Source organism: Electrophorus electricus, chromosome 13 (genome assembly GCF_013358815.1).
Source record: "Electrophorus electricus isolate fEleEle1 chromosome 13, fEleEle1.pri, whole genome shotgun sequence".
NCBI lineage: Eukaryota > Metazoa > Chordata > Actinopteri > Gymnotiformes > Gymnotidae > Electrophorus > Electrophorus electricus.
In genome coordinates, this window is record NC_049547.1 from 17,691,364 (window position 1) to 17,715,519 (window position 24,156).

General features: G+C 41.4%; 2 protein-coding genes across 5 annotated transcripts; one reads left to right on the plus strand and one right to left on the minus strand.

The window, feature by feature from the left end:
• Window positions 1–814: 814 nt before the first annotated feature.
• Window positions 815–15,993, plus strand: ctage5 (CTAGE family, member 5). Of its 3 annotated transcripts, none has more exons than XM_026999879.2 (24): window positions 815–1,007; window positions 1,641–1,772; window positions 1,916–1,937; window positions 2,028–2,116; window positions 2,217–2,288; window positions 2,419–2,529; window positions 2,706–2,777; window positions 2,884–2,988; window positions 3,087–3,209; window positions 3,365–3,467; window positions 3,553–3,599; window positions 3,684–3,774; window positions 5,698–5,836; window positions 6,103–6,204; window positions 6,402–6,462; window positions 6,581–6,616; window positions 7,018–7,085; window positions 7,222–7,304; window positions 7,919–8,053; window positions 10,188–10,310; window positions 11,309–11,422; window positions 11,663–11,718; window positions 11,833–12,022; window positions 15,319–15,993. In XM_026999879.2, exons 1-24 carry the CDS (start codon window positions 906–908, stop codon window positions 15,531–15,533), a joined length of 2,391 nt encoding a protein of 796 aa, XP_026855680.2. In that variant the 5' UTR covers window positions 815–905; the 3' UTR covers window positions 15,534–15,993. The 3 variants fall into 3 exon arrangements, with proteins under 3 accessions (XP_026855680.2, XP_026855681.2, XP_026855682.2); XM_026999880.2 differs by having other exon boundaries at window positions 11,663–11,712; XM_026999881.2 differs by lacking the exon at window positions 10,188–10,310.
• On the minus strand, window positions 3,609–24,143 carry LOC113571101 (F-box only protein 33). 2 transcript variants are annotated; one of them, XR_004776783.1, is made up of 5 exons: window positions 22,973–24,143; window positions 22,069–22,176; window positions 21,108–21,775; window positions 20,153–20,898; window positions 3,609–3,695 (listed from the first exon to the last, which is right to left on the minus strand). XR_004776783.1 is itself a non-coding variant. In XM_026999883.2 (4 exons), the coding sequence occupies exons 1-4, from the start codon at window positions 23,362–23,364 to the stop codon at window positions 20,612–20,614; spliced, it is 1,455 nt and encodes a 484-aa protein (XP_026855684.2). In that variant the 5' UTR covers window positions 23,365–24,143; the 3' UTR covers window positions 16,813–20,611. The 2 variants fall into 2 exon arrangements, 1 of the variants encoding a protein (XP_026855684.2); XM_026999883.2 differs by lacking the exon at window positions 3,609–3,695 and having other exon boundaries at window positions 16,813–20,898.
• Window positions 24,144–24,156: the final 13 nt, after the last annotated feature.

Here is a 24,156-nt window from a genome sequence, read left to right on the forward strand (position 1 = left end):
TGCTTTTGACAGGAGTACTACATCGATACTCAGCGTTTGTTGTTGACGTCACATCTGATGTTCTGACATATATTGCGAAGGAAAGCGCACATCTCAAAGACTTTATATATGAGGTACGAGTGGAGGCTGCCGACTGGCTGCTATTTTAGACAGATTTAACTGTTTTAAAGTAGTATTCTTTGTACACTTTGCATGTCATCATAGACGTTTCAAGGCATAAGTTGTGTCAGTTGGAGGGAGATAATGTTATATAATGTCAGTTGCTGAATTTTGGAATGGGCATTGATGAAGATCAAAAGGTGAGTAGAAATAGCGACTTTCTGGTTTCGAGTAAGTAGTTTACCATGTCACGAAAAATCGGTTTTATAAGGGACATGCAAAGCCACGTATTAATAGTAAAGAAGCTTTTCCACCAACGACTTAAGAAAAAACAAAGTATTTTACATTTAGACCAAACGTCTGTGTATACTGCATTAATGAGAAGAATAATATGTTTTTATTATAATGGGAATTTGAACAGTGTCACTTTAAACCTCACTAAAGAACACTGTGGCGTTCTGTAATTGGTGACGTGTTGAATGAACCATATAACATGTAGGGGTGCACGGACTCCTTAATATTCAGGCAGAGTAAAGGAAATGGCTTCAGTGATTTTCAAGACTTGAAATTGAAATTGGTATCGAATATTTCTATTATAATAATACGTGGTACAATAAATAATGCCACTAATGTTATTTCCAAAAAATCTACTAGATTTTAATATGAACGCATCCCCCTTAGATGTGATGTAGTTCGCTTCCTCCCAGCGCAATGCGCTTGCCGCTATGGAGTGGTGACAGATTGTCGGATATTGATAAATAAATAGAAGTGTGGTGTAACAACAAAGCAGTTAACAGGTTGTAATAATGGCAGACGAATATAAGGGGGAATCGGTCGTCACAGAGGCGACTGATATTAAAGGAACTGCGAAGATTTACTACACTCTCGCATTGGAGAAGATTAGAGATGTATGTGCCAACTCTGATTAAATGACTAGGTTAGCTAACAGTAACGGGCTATCTAGCCGTCAGCTAATGCTAGCTAGTTAGATGTTTACTTTCTGTGTTGCATTTTAGTCCGATTAGTCAGATAAAAAAGCGAGTGTAAATAAACTTTTAATATAGTGTTTGTAGCTACATCTCACTCGTATTCCAGCTCGTTAAGTTTGGTTCCGAACTATAGCTGAGTACATCCTCAGTAATATTTGATTTACGTGTAGTTAACCTAGCTAACCTAGCGAGCTAATCTTTTTATCGTTGCCGGTTGGTCTTTGACTTGCCTGTAAATAACATGAGTGAGCGAGCTAGCTTATCTACCTAGGTTACACATAATGGTTCACTAAACCACAAAAGCTATTTATCTCAGACCTATGTTTTAGCTATTGGCTAGCTCGCTGAAGGTAGGCTGTACAGGTTATTGTGGCATGTATTCTTAAATATCCAAAGGACTGTACTGTTTAGGGAGAGAGAGAGAGTGAAAAGAGAAGTGTTGTGAAATCTTTTATTGATGAATAATTTTTATATGAGGTTCTGCAGCACCGTTTGTCTTCCTGTTTTTATATAGAGAGACTAACTTTCTGTCTCGTGGATGTGTTGCCTTAGGTTGTATCATCACTTCCTGATGATATCCGACCGGGTGCTGACCTTTATGGGTTGCCTTGGGAAGCTGTGCTTTTCACTGCCTTGTTAGGATTATTCACAGTACTCATCTTCAGCTGTAGGTTCATCCACTCAGTAAGTTAACACTGGCCTGCTAAGCGTTACAGTCTACCTGTAATGAATCAGTTTCCTTTTCTTTCAGTTCCACAGACTTTTTTTGTTATCATTCATTTGTAATGTGCAGGTGAACGTTGACACATTTTCTTCTTTCTCTACAGATTAAAAGTAGACTGTATGCAAGTGAGTGATCCTCTTCACCTTTTTTCTGGTACAAGTAATGTCAGCACTCAGCTCTGGATGAATCAGTGTCATTCTCTGGTTCGTTTCTAGGTAAAGAGAGGAGAATGGGACAGACAGTGACAGAGCTTCTGGAGGAAAAGTGTAAAGTGCTGAATACACTGAGTGAGTGCAAACACAAGGTGGGTTGACTTGTCATCTGGTCTTCAAACACATTTTCATCTTGCATCTGTCAAAAATATGGTGTCACTTAGGAACATGTGATGTGTGCTTGCTCACCAGTTTGAAAAACTAGAAACTGCACTGCAGAATGGGGGACTTTCAGCTCAGGCTTCAGAGAGAGAAAATTTGGAGGTATAGGGTTCATTCTATTACTCATAATAATTATTACTTTGCTATACTTTGGGGGTCACATCACACCTTGGTTTTCATCTTATAAAGGAATTCCTTTGTCTGTTGTGCTGTTCTGATCCTGCCCTTGAAGGCAATGTCTAAGAACCTTGAGCAGTCTAATGCTGAAATGAAAAGTGAAATAGAGAGACTCCAGGCGGAGCTGGCTAGCCAAAGCAAGTTCCGAAAACAACAAGAAGAGCAGGTACTGTAGCTACTCTTACTGTACAAACTTACAAGGATTAATGATTGTGCATTGACTCAAGGTGAACCGAATAGAGCTTCAGGATTCTAAGTTCCACTATTAAAGAACTGTGGCATTTAGTGATTTGCTCTTTGACCTCTTTTGAATTAACAGTCTGCTCTTTTTGTGCTTTCCAGCTTGAAGAACTTGAAGAGACTTTAAAAAGCCTGGAGGAGGAGTCTAAGGAACGCAAGTCACAGTTAGAGCAGGTAAGATATGTGTATAGTATTGATGTATTTATCAGAGAAAAGCCAGATTCTTCTATATTGCCATCATTGGACAAACTAAATTAATCACTAATTCCTCTGTTGACAGGATAAGACTACACTTAAAATCTATGAAATTAATACAGAGAGGCTACAGAAGAAACTACAGGCCACCAAAGAGGAGAACACGATGTTACTAGAGAGCAAAGCCCAGGTGTGTATGTGTGTGCGTGCATGCGTGCGTGTGTGTCTGTCTGTCTATCTGTCTGTCAGCATCTGTGTCTGTATAGTTTATTGTCTTCCTCTGCGCAGCTCGTGCAGGAAGCAGAGGGCTGGGGAGAGCGACTGGGTGAGTTAGAAGAGGAGATGAGGATGTGTAAGAGCTCACATGCTGGGATGCTAGAAGACTGCTCAAACAAAGACGAACGCATAAAGGTAGAGAAACTCATCAGTGTCATGTTTATAACATTACTGACAGTTCCATAGCAACTCCGCAGGCCCCTAAAGAGTCCTGTACTTCTCATTATTTTTCTCACGCACACTCCCTCCTTTCCTTTCTCACACTTTCCCATTTTTTTCTCCACTATCAGTCACTAACAGAGTGCCTTTTGAAGATGAGAGACTGGGATTCAGATGAGGAGAACACTGTGGATGCTAGTAATGGCACTGCTGAATCGCAGCATTCCCATTCAGGTGCGACTGCTTCGTTTTCATTCTCTCAATCAGAGTCCACTGTGTAGTTTTTGAGTTTCACTGTGCTGTTGCCTTGTTCTTGCAGATATCCACCAGAAGCAGAAAGTCCAGCAGCTCATTTTTGCAGCTAAGGTAGTCATCCTTTGTGCTTCACAGGCCTGAGAAGCTCTAGCTGCCAAATGGTGCACATGTGCACACATTCTCTTCTCCCCACAGATGAGTGCAGACCTGAAAGCCATAGAGGAAGATAAGAACAGAGTGTTTGCCAAGCTTGCAGATGAAATTAAAGCCAAAGATGATCTTCAAGGTATAACCTCCCTTGCACTTTTGTAATGGTTTAAGTAGCTGGAAGTGGGTGACATGTTCTCATGCCAGCAAGCATTGAAAAATATATACTCCAGCTGCATACATTTGTAGAATGCAGCTTTTCTCCTCTTATAAAGTATGACATAATGATGATGATGATGATGATAATAAGTTTAATTATATAGCACCTTTGACAGATTCAAGGTCGCTTTACAATGACAAAGATGGAGAGGGGGGAAAAAGACATTAATTGACACAATCAACACATTAATTAACAATTACAAATAGGAAGAGAATTTATGAGAAATGTTGAGAAAAGAGGTATGTTTTAAGTTGTGATTTGAAAGAGGAAAGTGAGGAGCAGAGACGGAGAGATTGAGGTAAAGTGTTCCAGTATTTTTGGGCCATGACATTAAAGGATCTGCCTCCCACAGAGACCGGTCTAAACTTGTGAATGGAGAGGAGACCTGCATCAGAAGACCAAAGTATATGTGTGGGACAGTACGAGTGTGGGAGTTCAGCTAGGTAGAGAGGTGCAAGGTCGTGCAGAGCTTTGAATGTATGGAGGAGGATTTTATACTGAATGTGTTCAGGGACGGGGAGCCAGTGTAACTGATGTAGACTAGGGGTGATGTGGGCTGAATTCTCATGGCTGAATTTTGGATATATTGAAGTGAGCGGATGGTTTTGTTTGGGATAACAATGAAGAGAGAGTTACAGTAGCGAAGATGGGAGGTGACAAAGGTGTGAGCCAGGGTCTCAGTGTCTTGTTTGGAGAGTATGGGCCTAAGCCTAGCAATATTACAGAGGTTAAAAAAGGCGTTTTTGACCAGTGACTTGACGTGGGGTTCAAAAGGGAGTGAGAAGTCAAAAAGTACACCAAGGTTCCTAACTGTGGATGAGGATTTGATCAAGACTACGTCCAAATTTAATTTAAAAATGGCGAAATTTGAGATTTTGGACTTTAGGCCAATAAGTAGACATTTTTGTCAGAGTTTAGTTTTAATAAGTTCATTTTCATCCACTGCTTGAGATCTTGGATACAAGAGAGTAAAACAGGAGGTGGTAGGGTAGTGTTAGCCTTGGTGTTAAAATTAAATCTGAGTGTCATCAGCATAACAGTGGAAGTGAAGACCGTACCTGCAGATAATCTGACCAAAGGGTAGTTTAAAGATAATGAGCAGTAGAGGGCCAAGGACTGATCCTTGAGGAACACCTTCAGTAACATTATCAGTGTGGAATTTGTGTTTACCAAAAACAACAAAATGTGTTCTATTTGAAATATTGGACATCAACCATTCAAGAAGCATACTAGTAATTCCAGTGGTTGAGAAGCAGGCAATGAGTATGTTATAATTTACTGTGTCAAATGTGGCACTTAAATCTAGAAGGAGGAGAATACTCAGGTCACCAGAATAAGTAGAGAGAAAAAGATCATTGAGAAGACATAAGAGTGCAGTGCATAGGATGGAAATCAGATTGGAAAGGTCAGATAGAGCCCGTGTATTTAACAAAGACCGCAGCTGTGAGGCTACTTTTCTTCATACCTTGGCCAGAAAGGGGAAATTGGAAATGGGCCAGTAATTATCAAGAAGTGCAGCGTTTAGTCGTGTTTTTTTAGAAATGGGATTGATAGCTGAGATTTTGAGTTTGGCAGGAACATAACCTGAAGTAAGGGATGCATTAATGAGATGACAGATGGAAGCAGAAATAGCAGAAGAACACTTTTTAAGAAGAGGTAATAACATGATATCATGAGGCCTTATTTATCTCTATGATATCAGTTCATAGTAATGATGACAAACAAATGACCGCTAAGAATTACAGTTCTTTATTTCTGGGGAAAATCGGTTTTGTGTGTTTAGTGTTGGGGTATCTGTAAGGAGAGTTTTGGGTTAAGCTCTTCCTCCTCTTCCTCTTTTAGAGGGGATTGAGCAGCTCCAGAGGGAGAAGGAGTCCCTGGAGTCTGAGAGCTCCATGTACACCAGTGAGATCCAGAAACTTCAGCAGAAACTCCAGATCATGACTGAAATGTACCAGGAGAATGAACTCAAACTACACAGGTTACAAATGTCTCATTCATCTTTTCCACCACTGGCTATGGTGACTGCAGATTAGACCTACTTTTATGAAAAAGAGATAACATTAGGTTGCTGTTTAAAATGTAGTATAGTGTAGGACTTTGTTTAACTAGTGTCCATAAAGCTCCCTTAATCATCAGCTACTGATCAGATTCACTGCCAGCTAGTATCTTTTTGTGTGTTACATCAGCACATCAACTGTGAGAAATGAATGATCAGCTGAAATGTTTCTGTTTATCTCCGATTAGGATGTTAACAGTGGAGGAGCGGGAACGCTCCCAAAAAGAGGAAAAGCTTTCAAAGGCTGGGAAAAAGATTAGCCTCGCTGCCGAGGAGTTAAACAATTACAGGTTTGTATCACTATCTTCATACAAACCAGCTAAAGAAGCTTACCCTTTTAGCACAGAACATTTTGAGAATGGGGTTCTGATATTATTTCACTAAGAAGCTTTTTTGGCAAAAAGCTTTAGCAAGGAAGTTTGATAACTCAAGTCGAACAAAAGAGAAACCTCACATGTGACACTCAAATGCCTCTGCTGTCATATAGACAAAGAGCCAAAGACCTGGAAGAGGAGCTAGAGAAGACAAACCAGGCCTACAAAAACCAGGTGACTTAAATTCTGTGGACTGGTGCTGTGATCGCCACTCCCTGAATTAAGCTTCTCAGTGATTTTTTTTTGTTTTGTTTTTGTGTTTGTTTGTTTTTGTTTCTTTATTTTGTTTCAGATTGCTGCTCATGAGAAGAAAGCCCATGATAACTGGGTGAGTGCTGGCTGCTGCTATCATGTCTGCCCCTGTCCTTTGGACTACAGTGCATGTTCTCGTTCTGTAATCTCTTAAGAGTATAGTAGATCATGTTCTTGTTCTGCAGTCTGTTATGGCTACAGTAGTTTCTTTTTCTCATTCTGTAATCTTTTGTGGCTACAGTAGGATCGTTTATTCATTCCGTAAACTCTTGTGGCTACAGTAGGATCGTTTACTCATTCCAGAAACTTTTGTGGCTACAGTAGGATTGTGTATTCCTTCTGTAATCTCTTACGGCTACAGTAGGATTGTGTTTTTGTGGCTACAGTAAGATTTTGTTCCCATTCTATAATCTCTTGTGGCTACAGTGAGATCATGTACTCATTTTGTAATTTCTGTGCTTATTCTGTAATCTGCAGCTGGCTGCACGGGCTGCAGACAGAGACCTCACTGATGTCAAGAGAGAGAATGCATTGCTCCGGCAGAGGTGATGCAAAACACAGGGGACCAGTCACTTCTGAATACTGAAAGCGTGGTGTTTAAATAGCAGTTCCACCTCTCGCAGTCTTTAGCGTAAAATTTGATATTAGGATTATTCATATTTCATCTGTGTTTGTGTGCAGACTGACTGACTCCCTGTTTAAACTGGAGCTCTTAGAGAAAGACCCATATGCACGAGACGCTCCTGCCAGACCACTGTTTAGAGGTCAGTCATGCTAAACTCTGGTTAAGATATGGATGTGCTGGGCGCTTTCTTCGGGGGGGGGAGGGTTTTGTGTGTCTGATGGGCAGACAGGTGTGTCTGTGTGTATATATGGACAGACTGATGTTGTGATGTATGGAGATGGTGTGTTTTTGGTGTTGTGCTGTATTCATCATCTTTCACCATGGGGATGGGTTGTTTTTGGTGTTGGGATGGTATGTTACAGCACAACACCAAAAACACACTTTTGTGCCAATCATACCTTTTGGAATTATGGGCAAAAAGCTAAAGCTTAGTCTAATCAGACCACATTTGTTACATACGGTTTTGGGAAACTGGAGGTGTCTTTGTGCAGAATTTAGAACTGTATTTGGGGGTAATAAGGGTTAAGTTAAACTGATGACAGGCGTATAGTATTGTACCATGTATTTTTTATTTAATTTTTTTAGCCTGAAATGTTTCTGAATTTCACATTAAAGGTGGGAAATGTTCTCACATGATTAATTATTTTTACATTCAAAAACCCTGCCATTTTGGCAGGAATGTGTACACGTTTTATACCCAATGAAATACATTTGATATTTAATACATGCTTGTGTTTGATTTGCTAACTCCAGGTGAGAGGTCTCCATATGGGCCCTCCCCCCTCGGCCGACCGCCCTCTGAAACTAGGGCCTTCTTGTCACCCCCCACGCTAATGGATGGACCCCCTCGACTATCTCCACAGCCTCCCCTGGTTCCCTGTGGTAGAGGTGACACATTATAGCCTGGTTTAGTCAAAAAGCATTACCTGGTTGTAGGGCTGGCGTATACATTATATATTAGCAATTTGAAAATTAATGAACATCAAAATGTCACCATATCAAAATATTTCCCAGTCTTTGCCATGATGTCTTCCCTGAGGTTTATTAGTATTCTTATTCACCTCTCCTAGTAGTACATTTTAAGGCATTTATCATCAGGACTGTCATTGTGACCCTGTGCTCCTAAGGACATGGACTTATAACCTTGGTATTGTTGCCACCTTGTTCTCTGTGCCTACTGTCCTCTAGGTGGGCTACTGGAGCATGTAGCTGTTGTATCAAAATAAGTTTGTTCTGCAACAGCAGGAGGGACCACGGGTCATTAAAAGGCCCATACCAGTAAACCACGAGATATACTGTATGTCATATTATGCACAATGCATTGTCAGAAACTGCATTGTGCTAGAGATAAGGCCAATGACTGAAATAATGCTGGTATTATATTGTATTAGATTGTACTATGCAGTCCATGTTAGGGAAACAATATCAGAAGGCAGAGCTTGGTTTACCAACAGCAAGATCATAGGTTCACTTCCCAGGGACCACATTTACTATTTGTAAATATGTGTCTCTCTGGATAAGAACCAAATGCTGAAAGTGTAAATATAATGTTACATAACAAATGAGGCAGAAGGCATGAAGTACTTCCATTTGAAACAATGGACAGAAAATGGACATCAGCATTATGCTGTTTTTACTTGTATAAATCATTAATGCCTACTGTAGATGGCACTACTGTAGACTATAGTACTGTAGGCATTAATGAAATTTACAAAGACAGTAGTGCTAGTGGGCAGTAGTGATTGGAGACAGTAGTGCTAGTGGGCAGTAGTGATTGGAGACAGTAGTGCTTTAAACCATAGTCCTTGTAGGCAATAGTCCTTGTAGCAGTACAGCTATAGGCAGTAGTGTTAATGATAATAGAGCTATTTCTCACAGCCAAAAAAAGAGTAAGCTTCCATGGTTTAACAACAGGCTTAACATGAACATAATCACAAACATGTTCAGCGCCGCACCTACTACTTTAAAATGCTATTTTAAAAACATAAAGCAACACTGAAGCCGACAAGCAACACCTATTTGAGTTCCCGAACGAGTTTCAGTTTTGGCATGTCTGAACCTAAAAGGCATTTTTAATTTTGGATTTAAGTGTAAAACTCATGTAAATGCTGCGAGAGTCCTGTGTGTAACTGCTGTAAGGTCAGACTCTTGTTTGCAACTGTTGTGAAATGAGAGTCTTATGTGTAACTTGCTTCGAGAGTCCTCTTTCTTCACCACGTCTCAGTTTAACAGGATATATGATGTACCAAGTGTAGCATTATATGGTTTGACGAACTTGTTTAACAAGTGACAGTAAATACTACATTTCAGAGGTACGGGAAATAGACACAAGGACAACTGAATGCTCAGAACAAAAAAAATATTTGCTAGCAGCTACTAGACTACAATTTTAGGTCACCTCTACAGTATAGGAACTCCCTTATAAAGTAAGTTGCTCCAAAAATATTTTTTCAGGTAAAGGCAAGGCTGGTTTCAATCATATTACATCCTGATGTTAATATCACACTAGTGCCAATGTTAATTTCAAAAAGATACATATAGGCTCTATATACTGGTGAAACAATATAGATATGATAATAAAGTATACCAAATTCTTGCCTATATTGCCCACTCCAACCTCAGTGATGCTTGATTCTAAGGTTTTGGGAGTCATTATCTGCATTTCATGTTGCATGTTTATTTTAACAAGTTGGCTTTGTAGTGCAAAATAATGTGGATATCATTCTAGAGGGCTACAGGATGTAAATGCATAATAAGTTGCAAATAAGTTGTGTGATATTACCTAGACATTCCAACATTTAGAAGCCCTCCAGAATTGGTGCATTGTCTAGTTTGCGCTGTTAGTATGCTGCATTTGTACATCACTCATGAACTCATTTTGACATTTTGCTCGCTGTCTCTCTCCACTCTTGAACCCTTCATTCATCCAAACCTCCATTATTGCTTCACTTCTCTTTCCCCTCCCTCTCTCTCTGTCTCTGTCTCTCTCCTGCTGTCACTTTTTTCCTGTCATATTGCCCAGCATCCCGAGGCCAGTTGGAGCCCCCTGGTGGTGGGCAAGAGTGTGAGAGGAGTGGCCCTCACTCTGATAGCGGCTCATTGTCTCCCACCTGGGAGAGAGAGCGCAGGGGCCCCGCCCCTCCAGGTACAGTGATCAGCCTACTGCTATTGCTCCCCTGTCACACGCTGGTCCCCCAGAAAATCACTAAAGGCTGCTGTACCTTGCAAAACTTACAACTTAGATTTATAGAACTGGCTGGACAAATCCCGATATCACTCAAAGTGCTTTGTTTTAGTCCCTCACTGAAAAAGAGTCCAGTGAACTTTGCAAAGTTGCCTATTAGTTGGAAAATTCCCTTTTGCTGATCATAATCCAAACTCACGACATCCAATCAGCTGACTTCCACACCTATGATCAGATAAGTGTGGACCATAACTGTGGATATCAGCTGGTTAGTTTGGATTATGACTTGCTAGCATCAGTCAATCTATAATGTAATTTTATATAGCTGTGGTCAGTCTCAGTGTGTAGTATGTTGTGGTTTGATGGCCAGAATCCTGTGGGGAAGTCAGTCATTCAGGAGGCCAACTCGCTGACGAAACGGTGAGACAGAAATGATGTGGACTTTCCCCTCCTCTGGGTTGGGAGCTGTCCTTCAACCCACAGGCCCTGGCTGCAGTGGACTGCTGGACAACACGCTCCACACACAACAGCTACCAGGGGAATTCTGCCAGGCAGCAGAGTCTCAAAAACACAGGCTTTACACATGTTTACGTTTTCCCTGCTTTAATACACCTCAGCCCATCTCGGCGTAGGTTAAGCCAGCAAGCTGAGCGGAGTGTGTTAGGTGAAGGAAAAAGCAATACTGAACAGATGATTGGATCTCCCAGGCTGGAGCTGTCAGCCCACAGCATCACAGTTTGGGCTTTGTGGGGGGCGGATAGCAGGTGGCATCACTGTATTTTTGAACGTCACCCTTATATTTTTAGCACCTAAACACCAACAGTGCTTGTAGGTGTTAGACACAATGCATCGCTATCAGGTCATGGTTCAGCATTTTTGGTTTGTGCGTTGTGAACTGGATGCCATGTTGAAAGATGCTTGACGTGTTATTAACACGTGTGATGTTATACGTATGGAAGGTCCCCATCCTACAGATCCAGCAATGGCATACAGGAGGCCCCTACCCGGACCCTTTCCCATGGGCCCCCCACGACCCCCTGGGCCTCCTGAAGCCTACTTTGCCAATAAATCTGGTAAGTTATTTTCTAGTCATTATGTCACGTGTTTTTCCCTAAGGCTCACTAAAATGTTATTTGGCAGTTAAAAAAAGTTGTTTATTAAACTCTGGCTAAATAAAGCAGAAAATCAGTAGCATTACCACAGCATGAATGGGTTCTTTTTCTGTCAGTCCTTAGAGACTGATTTTAAAAACCAAACAGCTGAACAGTGCACAAGATGACTTATGGCTTTTTTCTGCTCTTGTTTATCTACAGACGTATTTCTGGGAAATAGCTCAGGTCCCAGTGAGAAAGACAGCCAGGATGTAAATGTACCTCTAAATATGCACAGAACACCTGCATCACCTAATCTTTTTTAAATTCACCAGACAATCCAGTTAGGTCTGTAGGCATCTTGATGCAGTGTATAATCTGTTTGTTTACAGAGTCTGTATCCGATGCTTGGAGACATGAGGTTGCCCCCTGATGCTGTTATGAGAATGGGCCCTCCGCCAGACCCCCATGGAATGGGACTGGCCCCTCCCATGGACCCCAGAGAGCCCCGTTTCCCACGCAGGGTCCCCTACGGCCCCCAAGACTTCTTCCCTCGGGGACCTGTTGGGCCACCACTAGGCAGTAAGTGGATGCTGATATTTCTCATCAACCTCAAGAAGATTCATTCATATTCACTCCGATTGTAGTACATTAATGTATATGTGTGTGTCAGTATAAGTGCACAGTGTGAAATGGACAAACCTAAAGGCAGACAGAGATGCAAGATGAATTAGAGCTTTACATTATATTGTAATATAGGGTGGGTTGTGGTAGATAAACATCGTATATTGCAGACTGATCAATATACATTTTGTCATGAAAACGTGAGAGGTGACATGGAAAGATGCAATACAATGCTCTAGATGTTGTTTTGTTTTTTTTCTCTTCCAAAATGCACATCAGCAAAAAGCAAGCAATCTAAGTTGTTTGTGTGCTGAACACTGATTTGCCTCTGATGTGGGACTTTTTTCTGTGACATGTATAAACTGTCAGCGACTGGAAAATCGAGGCTAAAATCATATGAATTCGGCAAGGCTGCACTACCAGAGAGGAGGCGGATGATTACTAATTTGTTCGAGAGCAGGAAGAGGAATGCAGCAGCTGCTCAAAGGAAAGCGGCTAAAGTGGGAAGATTTTGAGAAGTAAAAGATAGGCTGGCGAGAATTATGGGTCCTAAGTCGCATCAAATTTAGCACTGGAGCTACCTCTGATGTTAATCCAACTCCCCAAAACCTTAGTCAGTGGGTAGGTTAAGATATGTGCTGGAGCTGGTACTTTGAGGCACAGTTTTTATTAGACTGCAGTTAGTCTGTCACAGGGCTGTTATATTTACATTCATGGAATTTAGGTGACGCTTTTATCCAAAGTGACTTACAATTATGACTGAGTACAACTTGAGCAATTGAGGGTTAAGGGTCTTGCTCAGGGGCCCAACAGTGGCAACTTGGCAGTGGTGGGCCTTAAATCCACAATCTTCCGATTACAAGTCAAGTACCTTAACCACTGAGCTACCACTGCCCCTGTTATACATGGAGGTATAATCAGGTGCTTAAATCCTTGGCCTGATTGTTGAATAGTAGACACATAAAGGTTAATTGTCTTTCAGGTAGAAACAGTAGTTAGGATTGTGAAGGAAGGGCATAGAGTCAGTGGTCAGACACAAGTTACCAGTGGCAGTAGATGGGATAAAGCATGAGACTGGAAAGTGGTATAGGATGCAGGTAGGCAACTTCAGGTGTCACAGCATGTATTTGTTGCATTTGGAAGGGTGTTGCATGATGTTGCATTTCGTGGGGGAGCAAATAGTTTATTTTATTGAGCTAACAATTATATCTGAGGATGTATTTGAGGAAGCTTTTGAAAGAAAGAAAAGCTGAGACATGCAGACCTGGTGGCTGACGTGAGGCAACGTTGTTGTTGTTAGGCACCTATTAAGGTCAATACAGAGAGGCCATTCGTGCTTGCGCGAATTCTAACGCGAAGCATAGTTGTACCGTTTTCTACTGAACAGTACGTATATTTTAGTCATGTGTGAGAAATATATATGTGTAAGTTTTCTGATGACAATACATGGTTGTATATGTTATTTTACAATAAGAGCAGAAATGTTTTGTATTGAGCGGGATTCAAACCAAACATTTCTTAACCACCATAGTGAATTTACCGTTGCTCTACCGAAGCTGTGTATGAAACGTGCGAGCCAGATAAACTTACCGTGCCTTGCAGTCATCATGTTGGTTATTCTCAATATTGTACAAGCTTTCTGTAGTTGTGAGGGTTGGTGCTTCCAATGAAATACGTGTCATTACCAAGACAATAGGCACTAATCACTTCACAGAAGGGAAGTGGGCATTTGGTTGCTTGGTTTGCCTTAGGAAGATTTTCATAGCATTAGTCATTCTAGTGTTAATTCACCGAAACAATGGAGAAGAATGGTGCCTATTTGAGAACCCCAGTGAAAAGTCTGTGAACCACCTCCAAGGTGTTTTATCTGTTGTTACGGTAAGTGCATTTAATGGGAGGGGGAAGGTTAGCTAGGCCATTATGTAATACCTGATGTCGTGGCTCATGGAAGGAACATCATGAGTACTGAATGTGTCATTGTCAGCGCCAACTGACCTTTCTAAGAATATTTGTTCTAAAAGTATGCATGATAACTATTTTTATCAGGAGTGTTATGAGGGTAGTAGGAGAATGCGTCTATCAGTCCAACTTCTTATAATTTATCCTATACAATCTATAAACTACTTTATATTGAATAAGATGCAAATTACTATCGTCACTGAGAGTGGTTTACATATTTGGGTCCAGAAGTCAGTGCTAGGAGACATCACAAGATATTTTTCCCATTTTGATGTTGGAAGTGAAATGGTATTGTCCATTGTGGCAAGACGTTAAAGACTTGATCATTTCTTATTATTTTATTTATGCTTCAATTAATTTGAACAGATGAAGATGATGGGTTTTAATATTTATTTTGGACTTCAATACAGGTTTGATTTATATATATTATAAATATTGAATGCTCTGAAATTCCAGACCAGATCATCAAATGAACTACAGGTGCCATCCTGAAAACATGATGTGCAGTCTTTATAGTGAAGTTAATGTTGAGCTCTTAAGTAGAAAGTTTTAGTTGTGCCAAGATTATAGTACATCTGCATGTTGTCAAAGAGCAGTTGATAATCATTTGATAATTTTCCTCCAAGCCATCAGAGCTGTTATGACTGTACATGTGCAAATGTGTGGTAGATTAGAATAATTCTGTTTCTAACCATGAATACTATTTTAGTTTGCGGTGTATCGATATGTTGTCATTTACTTGCCAAATAGAATATGTGAAAGCTGGAGACTTTCAACTTTTTTGAAGTGTAGTTTGGTTCTCATTTTTCCAGTAAAATTTTTACTGCTGCATAACACAGTGAACCATCTAGTGGGTGTTTGAATGGGGATCATGTTGAATAAGTAATTTAGTTTTAGAAGGACTGACATTGTTACAGTTGCTTTTCTGCTAAGTGTGGGTATGTCCAAGTGTTGGGTGTGTCCACAAATCTGAAGACCTGTGTTAAGTGTTAAGGGGACCTTTCTAGCTATGCATTAATTTCTATACTTGTGATTTTCCATGGCAATCTGGTATGTTCCTTTCTTTAAATGTATTGCTAAACAATACCAAAGGAAATTTAGAAATTGCTCTCAATTTATGGTCTGTATGTTGATGATTTTAACATTTTTGCATCTTATAAAATGATAATGGTTCATATGTAAACTAGTGGTTATCTTCAATGTGTTTTCAAAGCTCAGAATGACTCCCAGGTTGTTTCTGCTTATTGAAATTTTGGAAGTAAATTACAATAAGCAGTGTTTTATTTTTGGCCCAGTGCGAGGAATGCCACCTCCTGGAATGTTTCCCAGAGCTCTGCTGCCTCACCCCATGGGGTATCCACCACTAAGACCTCTATCAGATGGCTTTCTGCCTGGACCCCCTCCAAGACCTCCACCTGACAGTTCTTTACGAGGGCCACCTCCGAGACCTTCTCCACCGGGAAGTGAACAGCCATCCGAACAGCCCCCCTCTCCACACAATGTCATTTGAACAAGCTCTCAATCTGTTCTTTACCCTCCCTAGAGTTTGCATATTGTGCGACGCTTCCTGTTGTACCGAGAGCTGTTTCCTCTAACACAGTCTTTGTGGTCATGTGACTTCTTGTTAAACAAAGTCACATTTCTTTGGCGAGCTGATGCTATGACAGGGAAGCTACAGAGTATGATGCACAATTATGATAAGAGGAAAAATGATTTTGCATAGGTTCTATTGTGGGTTCAAAAAATGTGAACAGTGGTTGCCCATGCAGGTATGTAGATATAGGTGAGAAGAGACTCAGTCTTAATTCCAGAGAACACTGGCAAACATTTGCAGGTGCTTGTGTTTACTGTAGTGGTATTTAATAACATCTTTTTAACTTTACCAGTTATTTAAAGTATGACATGTATATACAGGAATTGTATCAATACAATATTGTGAATAAAGAAATGTATATACATTGGCCCCCCAACTCTCACAATCTTTCTCTTTGTAGCATTACAGGTTATTATTCATCATTTTGAATAGTTCTGCTGTAATGTGATTCTCCAGAACTGTCCTTCGAGTTTGCATATCAATGGTTCATTTTGATGACCATCTGTGCCTTAAGGAAGAGTGGCTTGACTAGTGTACAGGTAGATGTTGAGCTTAATAGAGGTCTGGCACTTGAATGAAGTGAAAAGTTTTCTAGAAAACTTTTCACTTCATTCATTTCCTGCCTTTCAACTTAACCATCAGAACCAGGAAACAAAGTGAAAATTTAAAATAAGATATTTAGTTTCTAAACCATCTAAGAAAATGTCTACAGACCATGTTCCTTTTTTCTTAATGCTTTTATTTACCGATTAAAAGAAAATGCATTCGTTCAACATTGATTCAAAATAACAATCAGGCTGGTTCATCCAACACGTCAGTTACATTTGTCCTAAGTTTTTACTTCATGGTGGAACCTCAGATCACTTTTCTAATCAATAAAACCTCCCCCCACCTGGCATGTCTGCACCTGTGCCAGAGGATGTCCTGTTTGTAGATGTACATATAAAATCCAAAGCTATGTACTCACTGGAGACAAAGTAGAGTGAACACACCTGCCAAAAAATTAAACATTTAAGATGGTAAAACCATTTTTGCAAAAACAACGCTTAGAAACTTTTTCCATGTTCATATATAGAACCCAAACGCATGGCATAAAAGTACACATATTGATTTTATATATTATATTAATATATAAGATCTCCATATGCACTGTAAGGTATCTTATTTATCTCCAATTACATTTATATGGTAAGCAGCTTGGTCTTAGCACTGCTTGTGCCCCATGATGGCCACTTTATTGCAAACTGTCCTGATTTTAAACAAATGCACAACATTCGTACCACTTAGAACTGGGGCCTGTTGGCCAGTCTCATAGAGACCATGTCTGTGCCCACGGTCGCCCCTGAAACTGAATTGGCTTCCGAAGAATCAAGATCTTAAAATAACAACAATAATAATAATAATAATGATAATAATAAGGCCAAGTATAATTGCAAGTCATTTTTCATTTATGAGTGACTGAAAAAAATGTCAACCACTGGATCATATGCATTCCACTTGCATAGTTTTTGACTTTGTTGTAATGTGAGCCAGTTGTGAAGAGAGTGAGGGGAGAGGAGACCTGTCACCAGCCTTGTTGTTCAACATACAGTGGTCGTCTGGCTTAAGCCACCTAGTAGAGAAGTTAACCATATACCCTGTAAACCAATCAGCAGCCTCTACCACTGCTTAGGTCACACTTAAGACAACAAGTGCGTCTCCTCCCCCCGCCCCCATCCTCCCAATCCATCCCATCCTCCCCATCCAGCTGGCATGAGGTCATTGAGCAGTAAGGTTACTATAAAAGCTCACTGAGCTAACACAGGCCACGGTTTAATCACCTCTCAGACAGGCCTCAGAGCAGCCCACTGTAGTTACAGTTTTCTTATTTACTACAACAGAGATTTGGATTGTGAATGCATATAACACTTCCAAAATTAAACATTACCCACCCACATCTCCAAAATAAAGGAAAAAAAAAAACATGTCTGGGATCCAACTGAGTTGTAACTGACTGGTCTACTCACTTCAGAACAACAAAGATCCTCCTTATGCACAAGCACAAGTGAGGGAGACAAATCACACCTACTATGTCTCCTACAATTAAAAGATTTTACCTAAAGACCAGCTGGCTGCTGATGCTAGGATCCCACTTCAATCCCCCCCTGCCTGAAAAGAATAAAAGAGTAAAAAAATAGTCATTTCATGCAGACATTTGGCCATTTTAGTTTGTTTTTATCTCCCCAGTGGAATGTTCCTTACACGTCTCATAGCAGCTTAGAGTAGGTCTGATAGAACCAACCTTGATTTTTTCAATAGTTAAATTACATTCACTCTTCACAGTGAAACAGGTGCATTATAAGAGAGCTCTACTGCTGTTGACCAAAACCACAGCACAGCTGTGGCTAGCACATGGCCAAACCTCCCTTTCTTCAAATCCATTCATCTCTACTAGTAGCTGTATGAACAGAATAGTAGTAGTAAATCTCAGATGGCCCTGCCTCTGCCAGCATGCGGGCACTTCGTTAAGGTTGCATTTCCGTTCTCTTTGGCAGATGACACGGATGCGCCGACTGAAGTCAAATCCAGTGACTCGGTAAAGATTTCTCGTATGGAAACTTTCGTGGTTAGAGGCCTGAGCTATTGGACTCCTCCACCATTTAACTGACGGTAACCCTGAGTAAGGCTATTTCCTGTTCACTGCAGAGAAAGTGGTACGCCTCTGGAACACAAACCTCCTCCTAGGATACACGCACTCTTTGAAACAGACTTTTACATGAGTACACAGAAAGCATAAAAAGAAAAAGAACACACACTTTGCTATGTCATAGTAACACCTGTCTGTTGCTACACTAGACATGACAGTGTTGACCAGAGAGACACAAATGCTGTGGGTTTGAAAAATGAAAGCTATTCTGAGTATAGGCACAGCATGAACATCTGTGTATCTTAACTGACCAACAGAATTGTCTCCCTCTGACACCAGTCCCTACCCACTTTGTTCAGTTAAAAAAAAACAAAAAAAAAAAACCCCAAAAAATACAATATTACATTTTCAAATATAGAATAATCTTATCTAGATCATTTTTGGTGTAGTACTAAAATAGAAATGGGCATTTCAAAAACGCATCAGAATCCCACTCTGGCATGCATTTTAATAAGTATTCCTTTAGCTGCATCTTTGTTTCTCATGCACACACTGCAGTTAAGCTCACCTACAGAGGCACGTTACATGCAGGCTGCTCTGAGCTGGCAGATCTCATTGGTTTGATTGCTTTTCAGCTTTTTAGACTTTTTTGGATAGCGGATGAGGTTCTACAAGATCTGATGTTGCTAAGATAATGGCTCAGATCTCCTGACCTGCATATGAAGATTGTTTACTGTAACTGCTTGAGCTGTGACAGCCAAGCATAAAAACAGGTCTTCCAGGAAGGATGGTTTGTGGCTACAGTTTCAAACCTGATTTTACCATGTACATCAACCGAAGGATAGGAGATTCCTCAACTTTACAGATAAAAACCATGAGATTTTACCTGCTAATAATGCTTGTGTCCTGCCAGATTGCATTTCTGTCTGACTATTGCTGCATCAAGCATGAGAAAATAAGATATGCTTTCAAAAGGAGAAGCTTGCAGAGAAACATCACCACCTTTAGGACAACTGTTGTTCAACATTCATTCATGCTAAGCAAGCAACCACACCAGTTTCCTTTCACTAGGAGCTTTAAAATGGCAAACAGAACAGAAAGAGCCAAGTAAAAGCATATAGCAGACAAACTTGAGAGAAAAATAAATAAAAACAAAATTACCTGTAAAGCACATACGTTTGGAAGAGCTATTTTCATAAAGAAAGAACACACAACCATTCCATCTTGCCTATTAAGCGCACAGACTAGGAACAAACAGCTCGAAGAAAAGCCTTTACTGGAAAAGAGCCAGAAGGACAGGAATCCTGAGATATGGAAAAAAATAGCAACTGCCCGTTACCACCCAACACTCTGCAGGGCTGCTAACTAGGACCTCCTGATACTTACATGACACCGTTCATACAGGTCTACATAGGAATAATGCACTAGATGACTGCTGGTCTAGAACAGGCAATATTAATGGTGAACTGACTGAATCCAGGACTATAATAAACGAGTGTGTGGGGGGGTTCCAAGGCAACTGTGACTCAAGTGAAACGGATTAAACCGAGTGAATAGCTGATTGTTCTCATTCATCCTCCTCACCACCATCATCTTCAAGGTTGTGGTGTTTGTGCCTACCTGAGACAGACTGAGGGGATTGGAGACAGAGCTCTAGAATTTGTGCTGCAGGGTACTCAGCAGACAGGGCTTTTGTAGCGCCAGTCTGGAAGCCTCAGCTATTGGTTTCACCAATCGCAGAAGTGTGTCCACTTCCAGGTTGAGGAAAAACAAGTGGGATCTTTATCCCTAATAACACCATCTTAAATCATCATCATCATCATCATTATCATCGTTCCTCAACAATGACAACATATTCAAATAACAATTAGGAATTGATGAACAAAGAGGAAGGCTGCAGGGTTCTAACCAATGGCCATCAGCCGTGTCCCTCGGCTGGAAGACTAATATCCCTATAGAAGATCGACAAATCTGCGGGATTCTGTCATAGCCAGGATGGAGCAACTGATACTCTGAGGTAACTCCACACTCTCTAAGAGAAAAACAACACAGAAACAGGCGAACAAAGCAAACTACTCCATACAACTCTTAAGCTAGCTGTGTAAAAAGCCCCTCTCCACCATTCACTCGATTAGCTACTAAACCAATACCCGACTATACTTTTCCCATTGATAAGCAGGATATATAGATAGATATAAATATAGAGCTAATACTGGTTAAGCACAGCACATACAAAGGATTAATTCACACTACAAGGAAAAACAAAATCCGCCTCCCCCCAAAAAATGTAAAATGCAACAGAGCCCATTGGGTGGGATATCATCAAACACCACGTGGGAGAAGTGCAGAGGAATAGGCCCCAACAGGTCTATGCAGGCCCTGTCAGGTTTACACAGGCCCCGCTGAAGGTCTGCACTTCACGGTGAAAGTGGTGGGTGGGCTCATTTAGGACCGCGCTGTTGTCCATGGAGAGATGCCAGACACGGCCCAGCCCCTGAGAGACTTCCTTAACCAGATTGTGGACAGGGTCGCCTTCGATGCACTCAGACTGCTCTGGGTCAAAGTCGATGCTCTCCTCCGACACGGACAGCACTCTGAGGTTGGACCCACGCAAGCGAGAAATGGCAACTAGGTTGTGGGACCACACTGTGTAACCTGCGCACAACAGGTGGAACTCTCAAAGTGAAACAGCACAAAGAGAGAACTCCTATATAGATGTATGTGTCATGCGTGTCATACTGTGTTTTCCCTTAAAGAAGTTGGATACAATAATAGTAAATGTATGTGGATTAACTATGTTGAAACTATGTCTTAAAAATCTTTCCAACTATGTTGAAAAGTGCAGCGCAAAATTTTCCACTCACCATGGATAATCAGAACCGCGAGATGAATACAGCGCCAGGCCAGAAGCACCAGTGGGTCCTCGTTTCGGTTGATGCTCAGGTCGGGGAAGCTGGCGTCGTCCCTCATCAAGACAAAGTGGGTGAGGGTTTTGCAGTACTGCAGCGAGATGAGCTCAAGGACACCGTCCGTCACCAGCGTGTTGTAGCTGTCCAGGTGGAGGCGCTCCAGAGGCAAACTGGGCTTCAGCACCCGCAGCAGGTCCTGGCTGCACACATCCAGGGCCATCAGGTAGACACGGAGGCCAGCGCTGCGCCGTACAAGGACCTTCAGATCGTCTTCGCTGGCAGTGCCATCCAGTGGCTTGCCCTCCAGAGCGGCACCGTCGAGCAGCAGAGAGAGACGATGGAGAGGCACACGGTTGTTGTCCGCAAGCAGCCGGCATATGACGGAGGTGAAGTCACAGAAGTCGAGAGAGAGGGAGCGCAGGTGAACAAGACGCTCAAGCTCGATTGAGCTCACCAGGCTGGGAAGCTGGTTGTCCAGCAGACTGAGGTGCTCCAGAGTTTCAGCGCTGGGGTTGGACAGGGATGAGAGGGAGCAAGGGGTCACGACGCCAAGCATAAAGGAAGAGGACAGCCACTTCAGCTGCCTGCTGTTCGACAGGATCTCCTCAAACAGCTGCTGGATCCTGAGAGTTGGGGGTGGGGGAGAGAATCTAGGGGTTATTGGAAGCTTTTTACTATGAAGTCTGGTGATAAGACTGCCCTTCAGGATTCCATAGCATTTTGTAAATCTGCTGTATGAATAGAATGAACTGCTGTTAGTTCATTCACAAAGTTGATAAACGCGGAAAATCTACTGAACCCATGTAGAAAATCTAATTGGAGATGTGAACTAGGTTCGAAAAATAAAACACTAGCTGAAAACATTTCAAAATACTTCTGATAATGGCCATCATGATAAAAAGTAACCACAACTTACTCTTTTTTCTTGCCTCCTTGGTCGACCTGGCTGAGGTAAGAGCTGTCGAAGATGCTGTCGTCGTGAAGAATGCACGTATCCCCACGCAGACTCAGCTTCTGGAGATTTCTGTTCAAAAAAACAGAATTTGCCAAATCAGTTTTGGTTGCAGGTTACACACCGTGCATAAACCCTGTTAAGAGATAGCTTCCGCGACTTCTTTAAAACAAATAAGGAAGAGATATATTTAGCAGTAGCACAAAAAAACCTTACATAACTATCTTAGCTAGACAATGTCAAATATTTTTTATTTGTCGGCATATTAGGTTACTTGCTTTGCCATCTGTCGAAAGGTTTCCAACTTGTTAAATGGGGTAACTACAGCCTCGAATATACTAGCTACATAGGTATGCCAAATAATGCTTAATTTACATGGTAATTTTGCTGGAACACTAGCTAATACAGACAAGAGTTTACCGTGTGAAAGTTACGTTACGGAATAACAGCCGCTTCTGAGACCACTAGCTTCAAAAACCTAGCTAGCTAGCTAGCCTACTACCGTCTATGTAAACTCAAAGCATTGGCTTGCTAGCTTAGCGTTAGCTTAGCTATATTTGTGGAGTCAAATAATAAGAATCAGCCGACATCGTTCGCAAACTGTTCGTAATTTGCATCAAATGTGGTAAAGTCTTTTAATGACAGGTTTTTAAAATATGCTCTTAAACATAGCCCTGATCTCACCGCGGAGCAAGTGTGGGCACTCGTACATCACAGAAGCCATGACAGTTACATAACGGCAGGGTTTTGTTTATGAGCCCATCTGGCTATAATGGAGGAATACAGCCTGTAGCATACAATGGCAACACAAAATGGAAAATGGGCAAACACACTAAAATGAATATTGAAAACTGTTAGAACTCCCTACCTGTTATTACGAAGACTGCCAAGTACACACAACACCTGGTCGAGATATGTGGTTACTGCATCTCTCCAGCGCTCAGGAAACTGTGGGTCGCCTTCGACAGACTCCGTCTGTAAAGGGCTCAGGTATCCGTCAACAGAGGCAAACTCCAGCTCCAGCACAAACGAGCCGAATCTCCGCATGAGAAATTCTAACCTCTGCGTCTCCTCGGATCCAGATCCGCCGCGGACACTCAACTTGAGCTCCGTCCACAGTGCGGGGTAGAACAGACACTCCCTCCATCGAGAGCAGACGGCAGAGGCCCGCAGTTTATCCCGGTCGGACAAGAAAGAAAAGATGTGGACGATAAGCTCGTTCGGTAACGCCAAGGCTCCGACACTGCCGCACAGAGCCATGGCAGACCGTTGCCAAACAACTAGCTATGTTTTGAAATGGTGGGAGCGATTATATCCGTTATACGACTCCCAGTTTCCCCTCCAGCCCGACAGCCGCCCCTGCCCTGCTTAGATGAAAACAAACCGCGCTGGAGCAGCCTTGCTTTCAACACTGGATCATTCCACCTCTTTGTCGTTATAGGGGCCAATACAACACGTTGAGCCGTGTGGTTTATATATTCAAAATAACACTAACGTTTAAGTGCTTTGTCTTGAACTGTAGTCCTTGTGCATGGGAGACAGAATGACTAGTAATTGTATATTTTACGCATTGTTCGCTTAGTAAACCGTTCGTTGGAACGATCTCTCCTCGGGTTTTTTTTTTTTTGCCATACCCCTGAGGGAGAGTACCCGTAGAGGGAATCAATGCTCTGAGCCTTTTGCACCGTGAAAACATTTTCATCAGACCAGACAAGAAGACAATGACAAAATACATACAAAATATCTGTGTTGTATTTGTTGCGGTATGCTTTAAAATGAACACTGGTTTAAATGTCCCTGTTCGCTCTATGCAAAAAGTTACTATGTTACCATGTAATATGTTTGTAATTTCATTTTTGAACATTTGTGCTTTTACACTTTCTTTTTTATTAGTGTTATTCTTACTCTTATTATGAGCACGTGTAACACGGGGGCTGCTGCGCAAAGACAGTTAAGCACTGTATTGCAAAAACGTTTTTAATCACTGGGTAAATGTCGAATTGTCATTTCCTCTTTTTTTGTATTCGAATAAATCGCGTCCCTTCCGGTATG

What these genes read in the sequence shown, in the direction of transcription:
- LOC113571101 (XM_026999883.2), bottom strand. Translation starts at nt 23,364, where the DNA reads ATGGCTCTGTGCGGCAGTGTCGGAGCCTTGGCGTTACCGAACGAGCTT. An exon ending in GGCAGTCTTCGTAATAACAG is followed by an intron (nt 22,177 to 22,972) that starts GTAGGGAGTTCT and finishes TTTTTTGAACAG; the next exon opens with AAATCTCCAGAAGCTGAGTC. An exon ending in CGCGGTTCTGATTATCCATG is followed by an intron (nt 20,899 to 21,107) that starts GTGAGTGGAAAA and finishes TGTTGTGCGCAG; the next exon opens with GTTACACAGTGTGGTCCCAC.
- ctage5 (XM_026999879.2), top strand. Translation starts at nt 906, where the DNA reads ATGGCAGACGAATATAAGGGGGAATCGGTCGTCACAGAGGCGACTGAT. An exon ending in TGAGTGAGTGCAAACACAAG is followed by an intron (nt 2,117 to 2,216) that starts GTGGGTTGACTT and finishes CTTGCTCACCAG; the next exon opens with TTTGAAAAACTAGAAACTGC. An exon ending in AAGACAGCCAGGATGTAAAT is followed by an intron (nt 11,719 to 11,832) that starts GTACCTCTAAAT and finishes GTTTGTTTACAG; the next exon opens with AGTCTGTATCCGATGCTTGG.